This window comes from Bombina bombina, chromosome 7 (genome assembly GCF_027579735.1).
Source record: "Bombina bombina isolate aBomBom1 chromosome 7, aBomBom1.pri, whole genome shotgun sequence".
Classification (NCBI taxonomy): domain Eukaryota; kingdom Metazoa; phylum Chordata; class Amphibia; order Anura; family Bombinatoridae; genus Bombina; species Bombina bombina.
In genome coordinates, this window is record NC_069505.1 from 494,370,129 (window position 1) to 494,390,044 (window position 19,916).

At 39.1% G+C, this 19,916-nt stretch overlaps 1 protein-coding gene across 1 annotated transcript in view; it reads right to left on the bottom strand.

The window, feature by feature from the left end:
• Positions 1 to 13,581, bottom strand: part of LOC128636464 (olfactomedin-like) — a 30,896-nt gene extending 17,315 nt beyond the window's left edge. Inside the window, exons 1-2 of the mRNA XM_053689479.1 lie at positions 13,151 to 13,581; positions 1,421 to 1,529 (exon numbers count right to left, since the gene is read on the bottom strand). Coding sequence (XP_053545454.1) covers positions 1,421 to 1,529; positions 13,151 to 13,581 — 540 coding nt within the window. The remainder of the gene's footprint in view (positions 1 to 1,420; positions 1,530 to 13,150) is intronic.
• Between the last annotated feature and the right edge of the window lie 6,335 nt (positions 13,582 to 19,916).

Here is a 19,916-nt window from a genome sequence, read left to right on the forward strand (position 1 = left end):
CCTTACTCACATGCAACCAATTGCGTGAGAGTAGGTCTTGTCAATCACCCCGGTCAAAGGAATCCAGGGTGATTTTCATCCACCAACCCCAGTTTGGTGGAGAGGGTGTATGAAGCAGCAGTTTAAACCACTGCTTCAAAAATATCATTTGCAGGCTTAAATGAGCGAACCTGCAACCGATCGGGGCATTCGCTTCCTAAAAAATCTTGTACATAGTGTCATTATATGGCACAGTTTGCTCATTGTCATGATATAGATATTTTAGTGTCATTATAAAGAGCAGCACGCATTTTTTTTTTAACTTTAGCATATATAGATCAGGGGTCAGCTACCTTGGCACCCCAGTTGTTTTGGACCTACATTTCCCATGATGCTCTGACAGCCTAAAGAGTGCCTCAGCATCATGGGAAATGTAGTTCCAAAACACCCCAGTTGTTTTGGACCTACATTTCCCATGATGCTCTGACAGCCTAAAGAGTGCCTCAGCATCATGGGAAATGTAGTTCCAAAACACCCCAGTTGTTTTGGACCTACATTTCCCATCATGCTCTGACAGCCTAAAGAGTGTCTCAGCATCATGGGAAATGTAGTTCCAAAACATCTGGGGTGCCAAAGTTGCTGACCCCTAATATAGATACTTATTAAGTATAGCGTAATTTATATCCTTATATGTGTGCAAGTAGTATACTCAGTACTGCTGTAACAATGTAGGTATACTTACAAAGCTAGTGGCACAGTGGGCGAGGGCCAACACCAGTAGCAGTGAAGAGAGCATCTTGGTCAGGATCCTAAGTGTGTGTGCTCCTATGCAATGCCCTGAAGGTTTATATTGGGAGAAGTGCGAGATAAGCCAACCGCCCAAACGTCTTATCTTTATCCCAAAATAATGGGTTTGTGGTGGCTGTATAAAGATTGGTGATATCACATTTCATCTTCTACTGTACAGCTTCTGAGAAGAGAGGATTATGGAAATGTCTGACGAGCGTAGGAGATTAATGCCCTAGTGTGTGGGACGGTGTCCTGTTCTAGTGGTATCAATCACTATTTGGACATTTCAGTCTTATGGGCATCAAAACTAATTCTTTAAAAATTCCCATGTTTGTACACATGGATATCTCAGCAGTGTTATTTACAGACACTTATTTTTGTATAGAAATATCTAAACAGGTAGCAAAAAACGCTCAGTAATTTGACACATGAAAAAGCTGATAGGTATAGATGAAATGTATTTATTTTTATTTTTTTATAGAAGATGTCTCAACTATAGATAGATACGTGCATTAGTTTTCGGATGAATGTACATTTGTACCGAAAATCGGGTTTTCGTAAATTAAAACGAATATCTGTATGAATACACCAACAAAAATTTGTCAGTCTTTATTTGTTTCCTTTCAATTGATTTTTAAGCCTTAATACTTACCTTATTGCGCTCGGTAGAGCGCACTAACCCGATCCTTGCCAGGTCCCTAGTCGCGCTAACAGGGTCCTGGGGGCCCTGCACTAAAAGGTGTCCAAAACAAAATTCTTCCCTGCAAAAGAGATGTAACATACATAGGGCAGACATATGTTTAGTAATTCAACATACAGAGATATAAGGGGCTAGATTATGAGTGGAGCGGTAATTACCGCTACTGCTCGCACGCTAACACCACTCGACTTCTCATCTTTGCGCGAGTTGGGTAGCACTTGTATTACAAGTTAAAGTAAATGGTTATTGATTGAGCACTAACCCAACGAGCAAAATGGAGTACTTAGAATATCTCGATTGCATTCAATAGAGAGAGAAAAGTGTGGGGGGGGGGAAACCAACACCCATACTCGCGCGCTAACCCGAATCGCCATAAGACCCCTACACTATTAACTCCTAAACCGCAAACCCCACATCGCAAACTAAACCTCTACACAATTAACCCCTACCCTGCCAACCCCCAACAAAAAGAGCTGAGTCACTTAAGCGCAATGCCCTACAAAAGGCCATTTGTAGTTTAGTGTTAGAATAGGGTTTTTTTTTTTTTTTTGGGGTGTTTTTTTTTTCTTAAGTTGGGTTTTGGAATAGGGATAACTTTTTATTTATTTTTGGCAATTTGTTATTTTGTGTTTATTTTAATTAATGTTAGGGTTTTTTTAATTTTAAGTAATGTTAGGTTGTTGTTTTTTTTAAAGTAAAAAATTCAGGGTTTTGTTTTTATTTTTAAAGGTAAGGTTAGTTTTTATTACTTTTTAAGGTAAGTTTTTTTTTTTTTTAAAAGGTAGTTTTTTTTATATCTAAGGTTATTCTATTTTGGGGTAACTTAGGGGGTGTTAGGGTAGGGGGTTTAGATGTTAGTTTGATACTTTGCGGTAGGGGGTTTATGGTTAATAGTGTAGAACAATAATTATTAATTTCACACAGAGGGCTGATCGGATCATGTCGGACAGACACATAATAAATAGGCCCTCAGGTGTATAGACAGCAGTCACATATGTTGATGACAGGACAATAGCAGTAAATACACATACAGGCAGACATTTATTTTACACAGAGGGAAAGTGCATATACAGAATGCCGTACACAATTTTCAGCTATGCAGGCAGAGTCCTCACTCATTACACAAGAGCAGTGTACCCTTTATTGGCAGTTTTCCTGTTTGTCAAATGTAGTGTTGGCCTGTAATGTCCCATACACATGCACCAAATCTCATAGCCACACACGCATGCTACATACTAACCGCATACGCATATCACTCACACATATCATACACATAAACCACACCCTTCCCTACACACGCATAAATGCAGTTATTAAAGGATACACATTTACCCATCTGATTCACAAATAACATATAGAGGCCCATTTATCAAGCTCTGAATGGAGCTTGAGGGCCCGTGTTTCTGGCGAGTCTTCAGACTCGCCAGAAACAGCAGTTATGAAGCAGCGGTCTAAAGACCGCTGCTCCATAACCCTGTCCGCCTGCTCTGATGAGGCTGACAGAGATCGCCGCAAATTCAACCCGATCGAGTACGATCGGGTTGATTGACACCCCCCTGCTGGTGGCCGATTGGCCGCGAGTCTGCAGGTGGCAGCGTTGCACCAGCAGCTCTTGTGAGCTGCTGGTGCAATGCTAAATAAGGAGAGCGTATTGCTCTCCGCATTCAGCGATGTCTGTCGGACCTGATCCGCACTGTTGGATCAGGTCCGACAGACATTGGATAAATAGGCCTCATACACTTGAATACAATTTATATTTGTTTTGCGAGCTGTGCCCAAAGATTATATTATAAAATCCCTATGCACAGTGTGAATGCACTTACATTAAAAAAAAAACGGATAACGGGATAGTAAACACACAGATTTTTTTTTATATAAAATGTTTAGTTATGGGTAATAAAACAACTTTACAATATACTTTATTTTGGTTATAATTTGGCTCTGAAAATTGTGGGCTTTCTGATTGTCAGAACTTGAAATTCACCCTTCTGTCTTCTTAAAAGGACATTGTACACTGACATTTTTTTAATTTCCAGTCGATTGTATTTCAAATTAAGAAAAAGTGTATGAACTGTGTCAAGGCTCTTCTAACAGCTGGTATACATTTTTTTGAAAAGTAAAGTATCTGATTTTGAATGCACTTACCAAACTTTTCATTTTTGCATGTATACATTCATAAAATTTAAATTTGCAGAGCCCTGGGGCCCGATCCGATATAAATCGTCGCCCGCAAAAGCCGGCGACACCAAATTTTGCGCTGGTTTGGCATCACATATACGGCGTAACCTAGAAGTTACGCTCGTATATTTCTGCCTTCGGCCGTAGTTTTTTGGCCCATAGACAGGTATACCAGACCAGCGCAGTTTGGTATCCAATATACAGCGTAAGGACTTACGTGGCGAAAATGGAGAAATCTTACTCCATTTTCACCTCGCCACAAAATGCAGGCGTAGTAAGCCTTACGCTGAGTATTGGAGCCCCGTAACTCCCTAAACTGGCTGCAAAATAAAACCTAACACCTAAAGCATGATCAATGTCTATCTACCTGTCAACCGCGATCCCCCGCCGCATCCCTAATAAAGTATTTAACCTCTAAACCGCCGCTCCCGGACCCCGCCGCCACATACATTAAATGTCTAACCCCCTAATGTGATCCCCCTACACCGCCGCCTCCTATTTAAACTATATTAACCCCTAATATGAGCCCCCTACACCGCCGCCACCTATTTAAACTATATTAACCCCTAATATGATCCCCCTACACCGCCGCCACCTATATTATATGTACTACCCCCTAATCTGACCCCCTTACACCGCCGCCACCTATATTAAAATTATTAACCCCTAATCTAATCCCCCTATACCGCCGCCACCTATATTAAATTTATTAACCCCTAAAATACAAAAATTTTCCTACCACTAAACCTAAGTCTAACCCTACAAATAGCCCTGAAAAGGGCCTTTTGCGTGGCATTGCCCCAAAGTAACCAGCTCTATTACCAGCCCTTAAAAGGGCCTTTTGCGGGGCATTGCCCCAAAGTAACCAGCTCTATTACCAGCCCTTAAAAGGGCCTTTTGTGGGGCATTGCCCCAAAGTAATCAGCTCTTTTACCTGTAAAAAAAAGAACAACCCCCCCATTACAACCCACCACCCACATACCCCTACTCTAACCCACACAATCCCCCCTTAAAAAAACCTAAGTCTAACCCCCAAGTGCTCCTTACCTGTCCTGAAGACCGGCGGAGAAGGTCCTGTTCCAGGCGGAGAAGTCTTCTTCCAGGCGGCGACCTCTTCTTCTTCCAGGATCCAGCCGGCGCAGAGCGGAGGAGTTGAAGACCGATGACCACGGAGCTGAAGACCGTCCATCTGGAACTGAAGGCCAGTGATGCTGGAACTGAAGATCGGCGACGCTGGAACTGAAGACCGGAGCTGGAGCGTGGAGGATCCTCTTCATACGATCGCCGCCGTATGCGAGCTACTTTAATTCTATTGGCTGATTTGAATAGCCAATAGAATAAGAGCTACTGTAATTCTATTGGCTATTCTAATCTATGTTACAATGCAACAATTTTACATAAAAACATTACAATCCACAACTAAATTCTATAGCTGATCTCTGTGTAATGTTTTTATGTAAAATTGTAACATATTCCTGCGTTTGCCGTAATAGATTATTGTTTGCATTTGACTTCTATATCGATTTGGCTACATATATGCGGGAATGTGTTAGTTTAATGCAACAACAGATACACAGTTTTTTAGCCAAAGGGTTCGGTCATTCAGAACTTTAATCAAATTACTCATTTTAGAAAAAGTGTTCTGCTTAGTTTTAACGATCTTTTGTTAATATGTGTGGTTTAGAAAGATTTTGTATTATTTTTTGAGATTGTTAAAACTGGAATGCTTATAGAGTGTTTAGGGTTGAGTCGAAGGTGAGATCTTTGTATGCTGATTGGCTACTTACCTTTGTTACCTGAGATTTAACAGCTGTCTGTAACACTTTTCCTCCCAGCTCTGATGAACCGCTTGTGAAGCGGGAAACGCGTCAGCGGGGTCTGTTTGCTGTGCCTGTTATGACCTGTACGTTTTGATATGTAATAAATACAATTTTACTTGCTAATCTCTCCTGGTCCTCTTTTACACCACTGCTGCGGAGTTTTTTTCTTTTCTGTTAATATAGTTTAAATAGGTGGCGGCGGGGTAGGGGGCTCACATTAGGGGGTAATAATTTTAATGTAGCTGGCGGCGGTGTAGGGGGATCACATTAGGGGTAAAACATTTAATGTAGCTGGCGGCGGTGTAGGGGGGTCTGATTAGGGGGTAAGACATATGTAGCTGGCGGCGGGGTCCGGGAGCGGCGGTTTAGGGGTTAATATATTAATTATTAGGAGTGAGGGGAGGGGATTGCGGATAGAGGGGTATACGTGTCGGGTTATTTTTGGGAGGCGTGTTAGACAGTACGGGAGATTTAATACTTTAGTAAGGTTTTGTAGGCAGCGGAAGTTTCTAAAGTGCCGTAAGTCACTGGCGACTCCAGAAATTTGTACTTACACAGATTTCTGGACATCGCTAGTTTGTCCGAATTACGGCACTTTAGCATCTGACAGCGCTGTATATGTGATAGCTCGAGTTGCGAGCGGAAATTACGGGCGGCGCAGGTTTCCACGCTTGCGCCGAAACCTGCGCCGTATATCGGATCGCACACCATGTCCTTAACTTGTGTGGCGGACTGCAATCAATCCGATCAGGATGATTGACACCCCCTGCTAGCGGCCGCAAATGTGCAGACGGTGGCAATGTACAAGGATTTCCCTATAAATGCTTGTGCAATGATACGCTGTCTGCATTTAGTGATGTCCACCCGGCATATAATAAAAAAAAAAAAGTAAAAGATTGACAGCGGATCTAACAACTGTTTGCTTGAACGATGTAATTTTTATATATATATATTTCTATATATATATATATATATATATATATATATCTGATAATGATAATGTAAAATATATATCTATACCTATTTAGCTATAGGCATAGATATTCAAGTATAGGTATATACAGACATATATAGAAATATGTATTTACAATAAAAATTGCATTATGCTGTATGTGAAGAACACTGGAATGTGAAATATCCATAACACCTGTCGGATTAGCGTGCGAGCGATAAGTGTTGTTTTTTTTCTGCACTCTCCTTTGGCTTCTATGGGGAGAATTCGTTAATACAGTTGCGATATTTGGTTAGCGTGCGTCGGATTTCGCTCTTGCGTGCAAACTTTTTACTTTCAACTTGTAATAAGTGTGCAACCCGACGCGTGCAAAGAGCTTACTTCTAACAAAGTTTACGCTCAAGCAAAAGCGCTAAATAGCATCCTACTTGTAATCGGCTAATATGTTATTTTATAGTAACATAACAGTAATGTCTTGTATTTACTGCTGTGTAAATGGCACCATACACACTATATTAAAGCATTTATTTCCTTTTTTTTATTGTTTAGGCACAACCCTTAATTTATTAAACGTGTTTACTTGACTGATTTGCTATAAAGGTTCTTGGAAATGGTCTTTGAATGTTGGCAGCTATGGTATTGAGGTTGATGGTGGGTGGTGATTATGGTGCTGTAGATAAGCACATAATATAGTAACTGCAGCAATGTTTTAAAAGTGGTGATTTTAGAGGGGTGTGATATAAAAATGGCTATGGGCTAGATTACAAGTGGAGTGGTATTTAGCACTCGTTCTCCAGCGCTAATACAGCTGAAAGTAAACTTAACACGGATGGGTTAGCGGGCGTAATACAAGTTGAAAGTAAAAAGTTAGCGGGAGTGCGAAACCCGATGCAAGCTAACTTCAGGACTTCGGATACCATGACGGCGCTAACTTTTCCACCTAGACTTCAATGGAGCAAATTTTAAAAAACAAAACAAAAAAACCAAAGACATCGCTTGTGTGCTATCCCGACCGTGTATAACCAAGTGCACTAAATCCTATATTACATTATTTTTAAACATTTATATATACATATACATACTGTATATATATCCCTAACTCTTACGTGAAGTCTTCAGTTCTGCTAGCACGGCGACTGCAAATTTAGATTGTGCTCGGTTAATTGTATTACAATATAGTGCCCGCATTAATGCTAGTGCGCCACTTGTAATCTAACCCTATATTGGTAATTTAATTAATACCACATCATTTGTGCCACTAATAACTTATAGTAAGCACATAAAAACAAAGGCATATCTTATTGATGCAATATAAACATAGACAGATATAGATAGATAGTTTATCATTTTAGTTTTAATTCTGTGTGACACCCAAAGTTAACAGCTGTGCTCATGCACCCTCGTTAAGAATCATTATTTCACAGGTACCTATATATAAGCATAGGAACATAATTACTTTTTTTAATATTGTTTAACACTGGGCCAAAGTTAACAGTAGAAACAATATTTAAAGGGATATGAAACGGAGAATTTTTATTTTATGATTCAGACAGGAGATACAATTTAAAAAAAAAAAAGTTTCCAATTTACTTCTGTTATCAAATTTGCTTTGTTCCCGTGTTATTCTTTGTTGAAGAGATACCTAGGTAAGTGTCTGGAGCACTAAATGGTAGGAAATAATGCTGCCCTCTAGTGTCCTGCAAATGGATAACATTCCTTTAAAACTGCTGCCATATAGTGCTCCAGAGACATGCACGCGCCTTAGCTTAAATCACGACTTTTCAACAAAAGATAAAAAAGAGAATGAAGAAAATTTGATAATGAAAGTAAATAAGAAAGTTGTTTAAAATTGCATGCTCTATCTGAATCATGAAAGAAAAATTGAGTTTCATATCCCTTTAAGAAAACTGAGTTCACTTCCAACCTTAAAGGGATAGTAAACCGCAAAATTATCTTTTATGATTCAGATAAAACATACAATTTTAAACAACTTTCCAATTTACTTCTATTATCAAATTTTCTTCATTCTCTTGTTATCCATTGCTGAAGGGACAGCATTGCACTACTGAAAGGAAGCTGAAAATATCTGTTTAGCCAATCACAAGAGACAAATGTGTGCAGGCACCAATTAGCAGCAGCTCCCACTAGTGTATGATATGTGCGTAGTCCTTTTGTAACTAAGGGATACTAAGAGAACGAAGCACATTTGAAAATAGAAGTGAATTTAAAAGTGTCTTAAAATGACCGGCTCTATCTGAATCATGCACGTTTAATTTTGACTTTCCTATCCCTTTAAAATCTATAAAGTAATAGAGGTCTTACATTATATCACTTATTTCCCTTCCTATGCAGTCCAAAATGTACCAAGTTTGCTTGTCCCTTCTCTGCCTTGTCCATGCATCCCATTCTGGGCCATATTCCAAACCTCCATCTTTTTTCCCCCTGTCTGTCCAGTTCCAAATTTTCCAATATAAATCCATATTTGCCCCACTTAGTTAATTCTCAGAGACAATCCTGTGTCCCCTATGTTGTGTCCCCAAACACTAACCCTTTGTCTGCCACTCTTTTCAATACTGTAAAAATTCCTGCTTGTATCTCTCTTCTCCCCCTCTTTTTGATAAAGACATAGACATTGCTCCATCAGTTGGCTGTGAGTTATCTCAGACTTTCTGAAACCCAAAACCTGATCTTTACATCAAATATTCTATTGTATCTCTGTTATATAACTGGAATTACTAGACTAATCCTCGGACACTCAACAGGAAATTAATATCTTATTGCCTATCCCATTAACACACGCCATGACTCAGAGGAACCTAACACCCTCCAGGACTATAATCCCTGCAAATCCTTCACTTTACTTTACAAATATAATAAAGCTAGACTGTCCTATTAAGGATTCAGTGTTGTGTATAGCTGATGACTATTTACTTGTGCGCATCATCTACTTAAAGACATTAATTTGGCCTTTTGGGCAGTAATTTATGGACAAATCTGATTTGTATGTGCTTGGAAAATGGAAGACAATTGAAACACAGAGGTCATTGGAGTAGGGGTAATGCTGATGGAACTTGGGGGCCAGCTGTAGGTACTGGGAGGATATGGTTTTGATATAGTGACTCTTAGTAATTAAAGGGCCATGATAGCCAAATGTTGAAACACTTGAAAGTGATGCAGCATACCTGTAAAAAGCTGACTAGAAAATATCACCTGAGCATCTCTATGTAAAAAAGAAAGATATTTTACCTCAAAATGTCCTAAGTAGCCACACCCCATTGCTAAGGACTTTAACCAGCAAATCAGTATGTCTGTCCCGGTACAGCCAAGGGAGTGAGCCTTGTGCACACTCTTATTTCCCTATTCAGTTTAAGTTAAAACAAATCTCATAAGATCACAGTAAAAGAGTCAGCACTGCTGATGCCGATTGGCTGCTGTTCATTTCTTCATTTATTTACCTGCAGCTGGGCAGTAACTGAAAGATAATTATACACAGCACTTACTCTGGTGAGCTGAGGAAATTGTAAGGTAAAATATCTTCCTTGTTTACATAGAGATGCTCAGGTGATATTTTCCTGTCAGCTTTTTACAGTTATACTGCATCAGTTTCAAGTGATTTAGCATATGAGTATTATTTCCCTTTAAGATAAGACAGAACAGATATAGATGGTCCCTTTGTGCTAGGGGCGATATTTGTCAGATATGGAGTTGCCTGGTAGTAGTTGAGGGGTCTATGAGTAGAACATATCTTTTGGTCTTGGTATTTTATGGAGTGTCTAAACTCCTTAGTAAATGTTAAAGAAGATCAGATCTTGAGGTTGTTGGTAAGTGATGGAGAAAAGATAAGTAGCTGGGGGTCTCTGGTAGTTGACTAAAAACAGGTCAAATCTGATGATCCGATGAGATTGACATCCACATTCTAGCTGAAAATTACAAAAAAAATTTTTTTTATAGACCTGAAAAAACAAAAATATAAATTAAATACATGTCTACAGCAAGCAACACATAACCATTAACATCCTCTACACAAAATAGTGGATATTCATTAACAACAGCTTTTATAAATATTAATATCGGACATGTGCATTCTGTTTCAGACAAATGTAAAAATGCTTTCATTTTGCTGTATTCTTTGCAATGGTTTAACAACAATGATTGACCCCTTTAACAAATAAACAAACAATACATTTTTTTTTTGTTTTGTTCATATGCTTCAGTCTGTTACTCGAGTGGCATATTTAAGTTTTGTGCTACCCACCACCCCCCATGGTTTTATGCCTAAATATCTTTTGGTTAGGAAGTAAAGTGATTTTTTTAAAATTGTATTTCCAAAATAAATGAATGTTCACACACAGTCACAGTCGCAAACACATAGTCACAGACACATACACAGAGTTATACACATGCGCGCACACACACATCTATCTATTGCTAATATATATATATATATATATATATATATATATATATATAATGTAGCAAAGAAGCACTCACTGAACGGTTCCAACTGTGACAAAAAGTTTTAATTCAAACTAGTGACGTTTCGGGACAGTAACAGTCCCTTCCTCTGACAAATTAACAATGTGAAAATGCAGGCCTTAAATAGGCACCAAACTACCCTCCCCACGAGTTTGACCAATCATAGTCAAAGTTACATAACATATCTTACCCAGTGACCAATAGTTATCAACAATACAAAACTAGTGTATATAGTGATTCAAGTGAATAGTGAAAAGTAATTAAAACATGAAACTCCGTGTTGCCAATAAAGTGGGGGGGCAATCTCAGTCCAACCACACATATAAATCAGCTAAATAACCTTAAAACTGTAAACAAAGCAGTAAAACGACAGTGAAAAAAAGGGATCGTAATTCAACCAATCATTATAGCCCTGGCCATGGAGATCGTAATCCCACCAACCAGCAGTGTTCTAACTTATAGGAATCATAGTAGCACCAATCAGCGACATTATGGCACTCTGTGTCAGATACGTCATAGCTACATGCGTTCAAGCTACGCCCACCTGTCACTGGCGATGCAAATTACCTACAGCAGCAAGGGGATATCCCATCTAGTTAACTCTCAAACATAGCACTCACTAGATCGCTGCTTATCAATCATAAACAACTGAAGTACAGAGACCGCCCTTAACTTAACAGTGTTAAAACTAAATGTGTAGCTAATTTTGATCTGAATCAGTGTTAACACTACCATCTCAGGCATCTAAGGTCATTCAAATATAGACCTGACAGTGTCTTGCAAAATCAAATCTGTCACTCTATGCGCGCAGATGAAAACCAATATGTGAGCCCTGTTTGCATCACACTCTGTGCATCAGCTAAAGTAGTTCTGTCAAAGTTAAAAGAAATGTCGAAAACTAACCTATCAAAAGTGTATCCACGCCCATATGGGCGTGTCAAAACATCGCTAAGTGTTAACTGTATCTATGTGTCACACTAAAACTGATGAGCGCACCTAGTGAGTTCTTACCATTACCACTGATCTGGTTGTGGCTAGCAATATCTATGTTATCATCGATAGCACACATTGACAGACCGGGAGAGACATGGCTTTATCAGACCAGTGCTACATCAATAATATTAGTGTACGTGTTTTTTCTCATAGAGGCACCAAAAATGTGATTCTAATCCCTCTCTATATATAAGCTACCTGAATACAGGCTCATATCCAGTGCATCAATCACCACCCTAATGATAAAATCTATACAAAAATAAAAAAGTGAATAAGTCAATTCTTATCATAATAAAAATAAAAATAAATATAAAAATAAGAAATAAAAATAAAAATTAGCCATTCTGCACCCATAATGGATGATATCAAATAAGTCAGCTGTATATCACTGTCAGCTCATTTTGAAAGCATCGCAGGCTTAAAAACTATCAATCAAAATAGCGCTGATTGTTAGTTCGGAGTGAGACAGACCACCCAAATGAAGAGCAACACAGGGTGTCAACAAAGTGAGACATAAAATTAAATAAGATAAAATCAATTCGTCCATATAATGGACAGGAAAATTACAACATGATGTTGAGAGGGCCACATATGAATTTTACATAAGGGCAATATGGGACAGAGGAATCAGCATTATCATCAGTAATATTGTGCTCATAGTCCGATCAACTGTACTCAGGATATAGAACTGAATAAAATAAAGAAAATAAAATAGAAACAGCAAAATAGAGAGATACAGAGATATAGAGACAAAACTAAATATAGAAGAAAAAATAGAGTAAAGAACTAGAGTAAAATAGAGAGAAATAGATGGGGAGGAGAGAAAAGAGTAAAGGATAAGGACTAATGGATCATGAACTCTCAATCAAATGGACATCAGAGTTCATATAGCCTGGACCTCAAAGTTCATAGATAACATTGCCATCCTGTATGGATATTAAGACCCCTGGGGCTGAGGGTACCCAGTTCATAGATCCACCTTGATTCTTTGCGAAGTAGCATGTTATCTCTGTCTCCACCCCTCCGTGGGATCGGTACATGGTCAATCAGTCGAAATCTCAGATCATTGATGGTGTGGCCTGCCTCCAAGAAGTGTCTCGCCACCGGCTGGTCTGCCTTTTTATTTCTTATGGCCAAGCGAATGCTGGACCTGTGGTTGGCCATCCTCGTCCTAGCATCGTCAGTTGTTTGCCAATGTAGAATTTCCCGCAGGGGCAATTCAGAAGATATATTACGAATTGAGTAGTGCAGGTTAGATAGTACTTGATCTCGTATGTCTTGTTGTTTTCAGGATGACGAAAGTGGGAGCCAGTGATCATCCCACTGCAAGTCACGCAGCTAATACAACGGTAGCACCCTTTCTTTTTCGTCCTCAGCCATGTCCGTGCACCCCCTTCAGGGTTGACGTCCGCTTTAACAAGATGATCTCTCAAGTTCCTTCCTCGTCGAAACCCTATCCTCGGTGCCTTCCAATTCTTGAAAGGCAGAGTGTGATCTGCTTCAATCAGCTTCCATTCTTCCTTAATGGTATGGGTTAGTGGTATGATCTCTGGTGAGTATGTAGTCACGAAAGTGAGTTGATCTTCTTGTTTAGATGGGGTCTCCTCTCCTGGTTCCACAGCTGATAACACACATGATTTCATCTCTAGCAAATCCTTTTGCCTATATCCTCTTTCAATAAATCGCTGTGTCATGTCCCGTAGTTGTTCTTCGCACAATATCTCATTGGTATTATTTCTGATCACCCGTTGGTACTGGGCCTTGGGGATATTGTGTATAAGGCTGGGTTGGTGGCAACTTCTAGCGTGCAGTAATGAATTTCGGTCCGTGGCTTTGCGGAACAAAGTTGTGCCCAATCTCCCCTCCACTTTGAAGACCCTAACATCCAAATAGTCCACCGTGGAGTGGCTGATTGTGTGGGTAAATTTAATAGGACTTTCAAGGGTATTCAGATGCTCAATCCATCGTACTAGACTATCTTCCCCATCTGACCATCTGCGCGCATAGAGTGACAGATTTGATTTTGCAAGACACTGTCAGGTCTATATTTGAATGACCTTAGATGCCTGAGATGGTAGTGTTAACACTGATTCAGATCAAAATTAGCTACACATTTAGTTTTAACACTGTTAAGTTAAGGGCGGTCTCTGTACTTCAGTTGTTTATGATTGATAAGCAGCGTGAGTGCTATGTTTGAGAGTTAACTAGATGGGATATCCCCTTGCTGCTGTAGGTAATTTGCATCGCCAGTGACAGGTGGGCGTAGCTTGAACGCATGTAGCTATGACGTATCTGACACGGAGTGCCATAATGTCGCTGATTGGTGCTACTATGATTCCTATAAGTTAGAACACTGCTGGTTGGTGGGATTACGATCTCCATGGCCAGGGCTATAATGATTGGTTGAATTACGATCCCTTTTTTTCACTGTCGTTTTACTGCTTTGTTTACAGTTTTAAGGTTATTTAGCTGATTTATATGTGTGGTTGGACTGAGATTGCCCCCCCACTTTATTGGCAACACGGAGTTTCATGTTTTAATTACTTTTCACTATTCACTTGAATCACTATATACACTAGTTTTGTATTGTTGATAACTATTGGTCACTGGGTAAGATATGTTATGTAACTTTGACTATGATTGGTCAAACTCGGGGGGAGGGTAGTTTGGTGCCTATTTAAGGCCTGCATTTTCACATTGTTAATTTGTCAGAAGAAGGGACTGTTACTGTCCCGAAACGTCACTAGTTTGAATTAAAACTTTTTGTCACAGTTGGAACAGTTCAGTGAGTGCTTCTTTGCTACATTTTAGCTTCTATCTCATAGCACCCTGACAAGTTGCAAAAGTTGGTGAGAGTGCACTTACACCATCGCTTGAAATATATATATATATATATATATATATATATATATACTCTATATATATATATATATAAAAAAAAAAAAACATATTTCTTGAACTAATACTTTCCCAAACACAAAACTTAGTGCTAAAAGCCAACAGAACTAAAGGCAATAGCTAGCTGAATAAAAATATCTCTAAACTGTAAGCTCCATGGGCAGTCTCTTATTATACCCCCTAAAATGTAAGCTCTTTGTGCAAAATCTACCATTATATACCTGTATATTGCTACTAAAATAACTGTAGGCTTCTTACAAATATAGCCACAAAAAAAGTGCTACCCCCCAATCTGCCGCGCTAGGCAAATGCCTTGTTTGCCTAGGCCAAAATATGAGCTTGTGTTACTCTAATGGCAGTAAAATAAATTGTACAAGTAGGAAAGTCTTTTCTGCAGGCAGTAGCACCAACTACAACTTTAACTTTATTTAAGTTTAAGCTGCTGTCCAGCTGCTCTTCTGCTGCCCTGAAGATGTTCCCCATAGGAAATAAGAGGTTAACAAACATCCGTTAAAATACGGCTGATCCAAATTACTCCATAAGCTAATTTTGGACAAAACTATTTTTTTATTTCTGTGACAAACAATTTGTTCGTTACCACCTAATAAATATATATTTATTAACAAATAGAGATCAATTATATCAGCAAACTGAATTCTAGTACTCTCACATCTTCTACCAGGTTGTAAAAATACTTGCGCTAGAAAAAGTAGTAAACAGGTAAATAAAAAGCTGTATTTGAGTAATACTGCTCACTGCAGGCTATTTGGCTGGTCTTCACTTCCACAACGCATTTCAAGGCCACACCTCTTCATAGAGGCATGGACTTGAAATGTGTTGTAGAAGTGAAGGTCAGGTGGACAGATTGCTGTTAGTTTTTTTTATACGCAACTTTTATATCATTAAGAAGCAGGATCACAAGTGAAAACAGTCAGTACCTCAGAGAAGTTATTATAATACTCTAAGCAGTGGTTCAGTCATACAGTCACAGCTGATCAATGTGTACTTAGGGAGAGCTTATTGAAATACAGTAAAATCAACAGCCTCCATTAAAAGATATTAAGCTGCAGAGAACAGTGAGGTGATCCTACAATTTATAGCAAATAGCACGCATTTGACGCTGCTAAAATGGCGTAGAGAAGACTTAACAGAACAGATAAAGGAGCCAAGGCTACCAATATAACTAGTACGAAGATGAACTCTTTCTTTCAAAAATTACAGACAACCCCTCCGGAGGAGGAAGATGAACCGCAACTGTCACAAGAAGATAATCCAGCTACCCCCTCTCAGGACAAAGAAACTCCTATAATCAGGGCTGATTTGAAAGAGCTCCAGACCAGAGCAGATCTCACTAATTTTTTTCAGCAAGTCAACCAGATCCTAAAAGATGGTCTTTCAGGAATAAAAAAAGAAGTAGCGGAACTGGGAGGGAGAGTGTCCTATCTAGAAGAACAAGATGAAGAATATACATCTACACTAGACCTCCTCACAAGGAAAATAGACAAACAAGAATCCCAAATAGAGTTTCTACAATCTAAACTAGAGGATCTGGACAATCGAGGGAGGAGGCAAATCCTGCGTATACGAGGCATCCCTGAGAAAATATCTTCAGACATCCTGAAGGGCTTCCTACAAAAAATCTTCAAACATTTAGTTAATGACCAACAAATGGATGACATGCCGCTAGATAGAGCTCACAGAGCTTTAAGACCACCACCAAGAGAGGGAGAACCACCAAGGGTTGTAATTCTTTATTTCCATAAGTTCACGGATAAAGAGATAATTATGACTGCAACCAGAAAACAACAAACCTTTCAAATTGATGGATGCAAGTTGCAATTTTATGCGGACCTCAGTCCAATCACGCTTCAAAACCGGAAGGAAGTGAGATTCCTTACAACACACCTGAAAGATCAAGGTCTGAATTATAGATGGGGATTCCCGTTCAGTATCAAAGTCATGAAAGATAATAGACTCATCACATATAGATCCCTAGAGGACATGGAGCAATTCTGTAAAGCTCTAGATATACCTCCTCCTTCGCCTTCCACACTGGACTCTAACAAGTCAATCCCTCGAAAAAGAGATACCGCTCAACCACAACCTCAGAGATCCAGTTGGATGAAAGCGACTAAGAAGCGATTAAGGGACACGCTAACAGATCACACTACATCCAATGTAGAGCAGGAGAACGGCTGAAAAGATGGTTTAGCAATTCAGACGTGTAGAAGACAGAGAAAATTGGACCCTCCCTAGAAATTGGAACTTAGATCTCTTGGAGCAGAGTGCTCCGAAGGGACATTTATACAATGCAAACTAAAATGCTATTATGTTTACTTTCTTCTTATTTTATATATGTTGTTTTGTCCTCCTTGTTCTCTCTCACTGTTTTCCACCGAACTTATAAGGTAAAAGGTAATGACATACAGTGTTCAAGAATACATTCTGTATCCCTGGAGTGTGGTCTTTTGGGTGCCATTTAACCCTTTTGGTTGATTTACCACCCCAACGACTCCCTCCAGGTGGATAGAGTCTAGTTATGGGATTTTTAATCCCCAGTTTAGTATTAGTAATGTTTGTTTAATTGTTGTAATGTTTTTGATAGTTTTATCCGAATCTATAATGCTTTTTTTTGTTTCTCAACACACAAGGATCTATTATACAGCAACGCCAACTCCAACTAATTTGACTATAAACTACTCATTGTTAGGCGGAGGAGATACCAACAGGGTAAGCAAAGGATATATTAACTACTGCTCAGATTATCATGGGAAATATGGTTACTGGGATGTCCAAAGTGAGCGGAATCAGCTTCCATTCTGGGATGAGGGTAAGCGTTTACACAAATTTTATGAATAATGGGCTCTGCACACAGGGAGATCTTATTAATTTCACAGAACTGTAAAGGATTAAACTCACCTACAAAACATACCATAGCACTTAATTGGTTTAAGAGGGAGCGAACATAGTGTTTGTTCAAGAGACACATTTTTTGCACAGTAAAGAACCCACTTTTAGATCCTGAGATTTCCCAACCTCTTTTTTTCATTCCCACAACAAAAAGACCAATGGGGTAGGAATACTATTCAACAAACACACTCCCTTTCAATTAATTGACAAACATGTAGATAAAGAAGGTAGATTTATTATCTTAATAGGATTACTGTTCAACAGACCAGTCACACTGGCTAATGTTTACTCTCCCAATACAGGTCAGGCCCGATTTGTTAAACAAATAGGAAATAAACTTATGGAAGTACAGAAGGGGACTTTGATCTTGGGAGGAGACCTAAATGTAGCGCTGCTCCCAACGTTAGACTGTTCCCAGGGCAGCAGTTCGGTGGCTGCAGGTACAAGACACTCAATTACCAACACTTTTAGAAAACTCACGTTGACAGACGCATGGCGTTTCATACATCCGACCACACGTAACTATTCATTCTATTCCAACCCAGCAAGGTCATATTCTAGAATAGACTATTGGTTCTTGGAACATAAAAACCTCACATTGCTACGTGACTCTAACATACAGTCAATAACCTGGTCCGATCACGCTTCAGTTTCAATTACCCTAGAGTGGCCCTCAGCGCCCATGTTGCCTTTTCTATGGAGACTAGATGAGGCCCGACTTCACGATCCTATTACAAAAGCACAAACTGTAAAAAATATATCTGACTACTTTCAAACTAATTTAAATACCGCTAGTGGACCCTCGTCGGTCTGGTTGGCGCATAAAGCTGTAATGAGAGGTCATTTTATAAAAGACAAAGCTACTCACAAACGCATGACAAACATTACTTACAAACAGTTATTAAGAAAGCTCCAGGCGGATGAGTTAGCTCACAAAACAACCCCCAAGATAGGGATCTACTACAGGTTCTAAATGACTCGAGGGATCAAATAAGAAACTATCTCAATAGAGAAACATGTAGAAAGGCATTGTATTTGAAAAATTTTTATTACCAGGGGGGAATAAGGCAGGAGCTTTATTAGCAAGGGCATTAAAATGCAAATCTCTTCAAAATTATATTTTTAACATAACAGACAGCAAAGGAAAGGAAGTTTCTGACTCTAATCTTATAGCACAATCCTTTAAAGAATACTATGGACACCTATATAACCTCCCGGTACATCTTGACTCTTCCCAGAGTAGTTCATTAGATCAATATATTAGAGAATCTGGCCTAAACCAAATACAGACAAGTGATAGAGATGCCTTGGAAGGCCAGTTCACCTTAAAAGAAATTGTAGAGGCCATAGATAATCTACCATTGAATAAAAGCCCCGGACCTGACGGGTTTTCTAATAAATACTACAAACAATTTAAAGAACAGTTAGCTCCACACTTATTAGCTCTGTTTAACCAAATTGATGAAACTGGCCAGTTACCTAAAGAATTTTTTGAAGCCCAAATTACAGTAATACCCAAACCAGGTAAATCCCCCAAACTCGCAAGTAATTACAGGCCCATATCTTTATTAAATACAGACCTCAAAATTTACACAAAAATTCTAGCAGACAGATTAAACAAAATCCTTCCCCAAATTATCCATACAAACCAATCTGGTTTTGTCCCTAGTAGGGAGGCAAGGGATAATACCATCAGAGCCCTCCAACTAATTGAACACGCTAAAGTAACTAACACTGAGATGGTGATAATATCAATAGATGCCGAAAAGGCGTTTTATCGTCTAGACTGGGAATTTTTATTCGCTACATTAAAAAAGGTAGGATTAGGAGAAAAAATTATACAGAGAATAAAGTGCCTATATCAGTCTCCCACAGCAAGGGTTAGGGTTAATGGTCTGGTCTCAGATACGTTTACTATAAGCAATGGTATGAGACAGGGCTGTCCTCTCTCACCCATCCTGTTCATCATTAGCATGGAGGTTCTAGCACAAAGAGTCAGAGATAACCCAAACATAACTGGGATAAAAGTGGGCCCACTGGATTTCAAACTCTCTATGTATGCTGACGATGTCCTTTTCACCCTATCCTCACCGGATTCCTCAGTCACAGCGGTATTGAAAGAACTTAAAGAGTTTGGTAAATTTTCCAACTTTTTAATTAATGAGCAGAAATCAGAAATTCTAAACATTTCTCTCCCCAAACTAAAGTTTAAAGCCCTTTT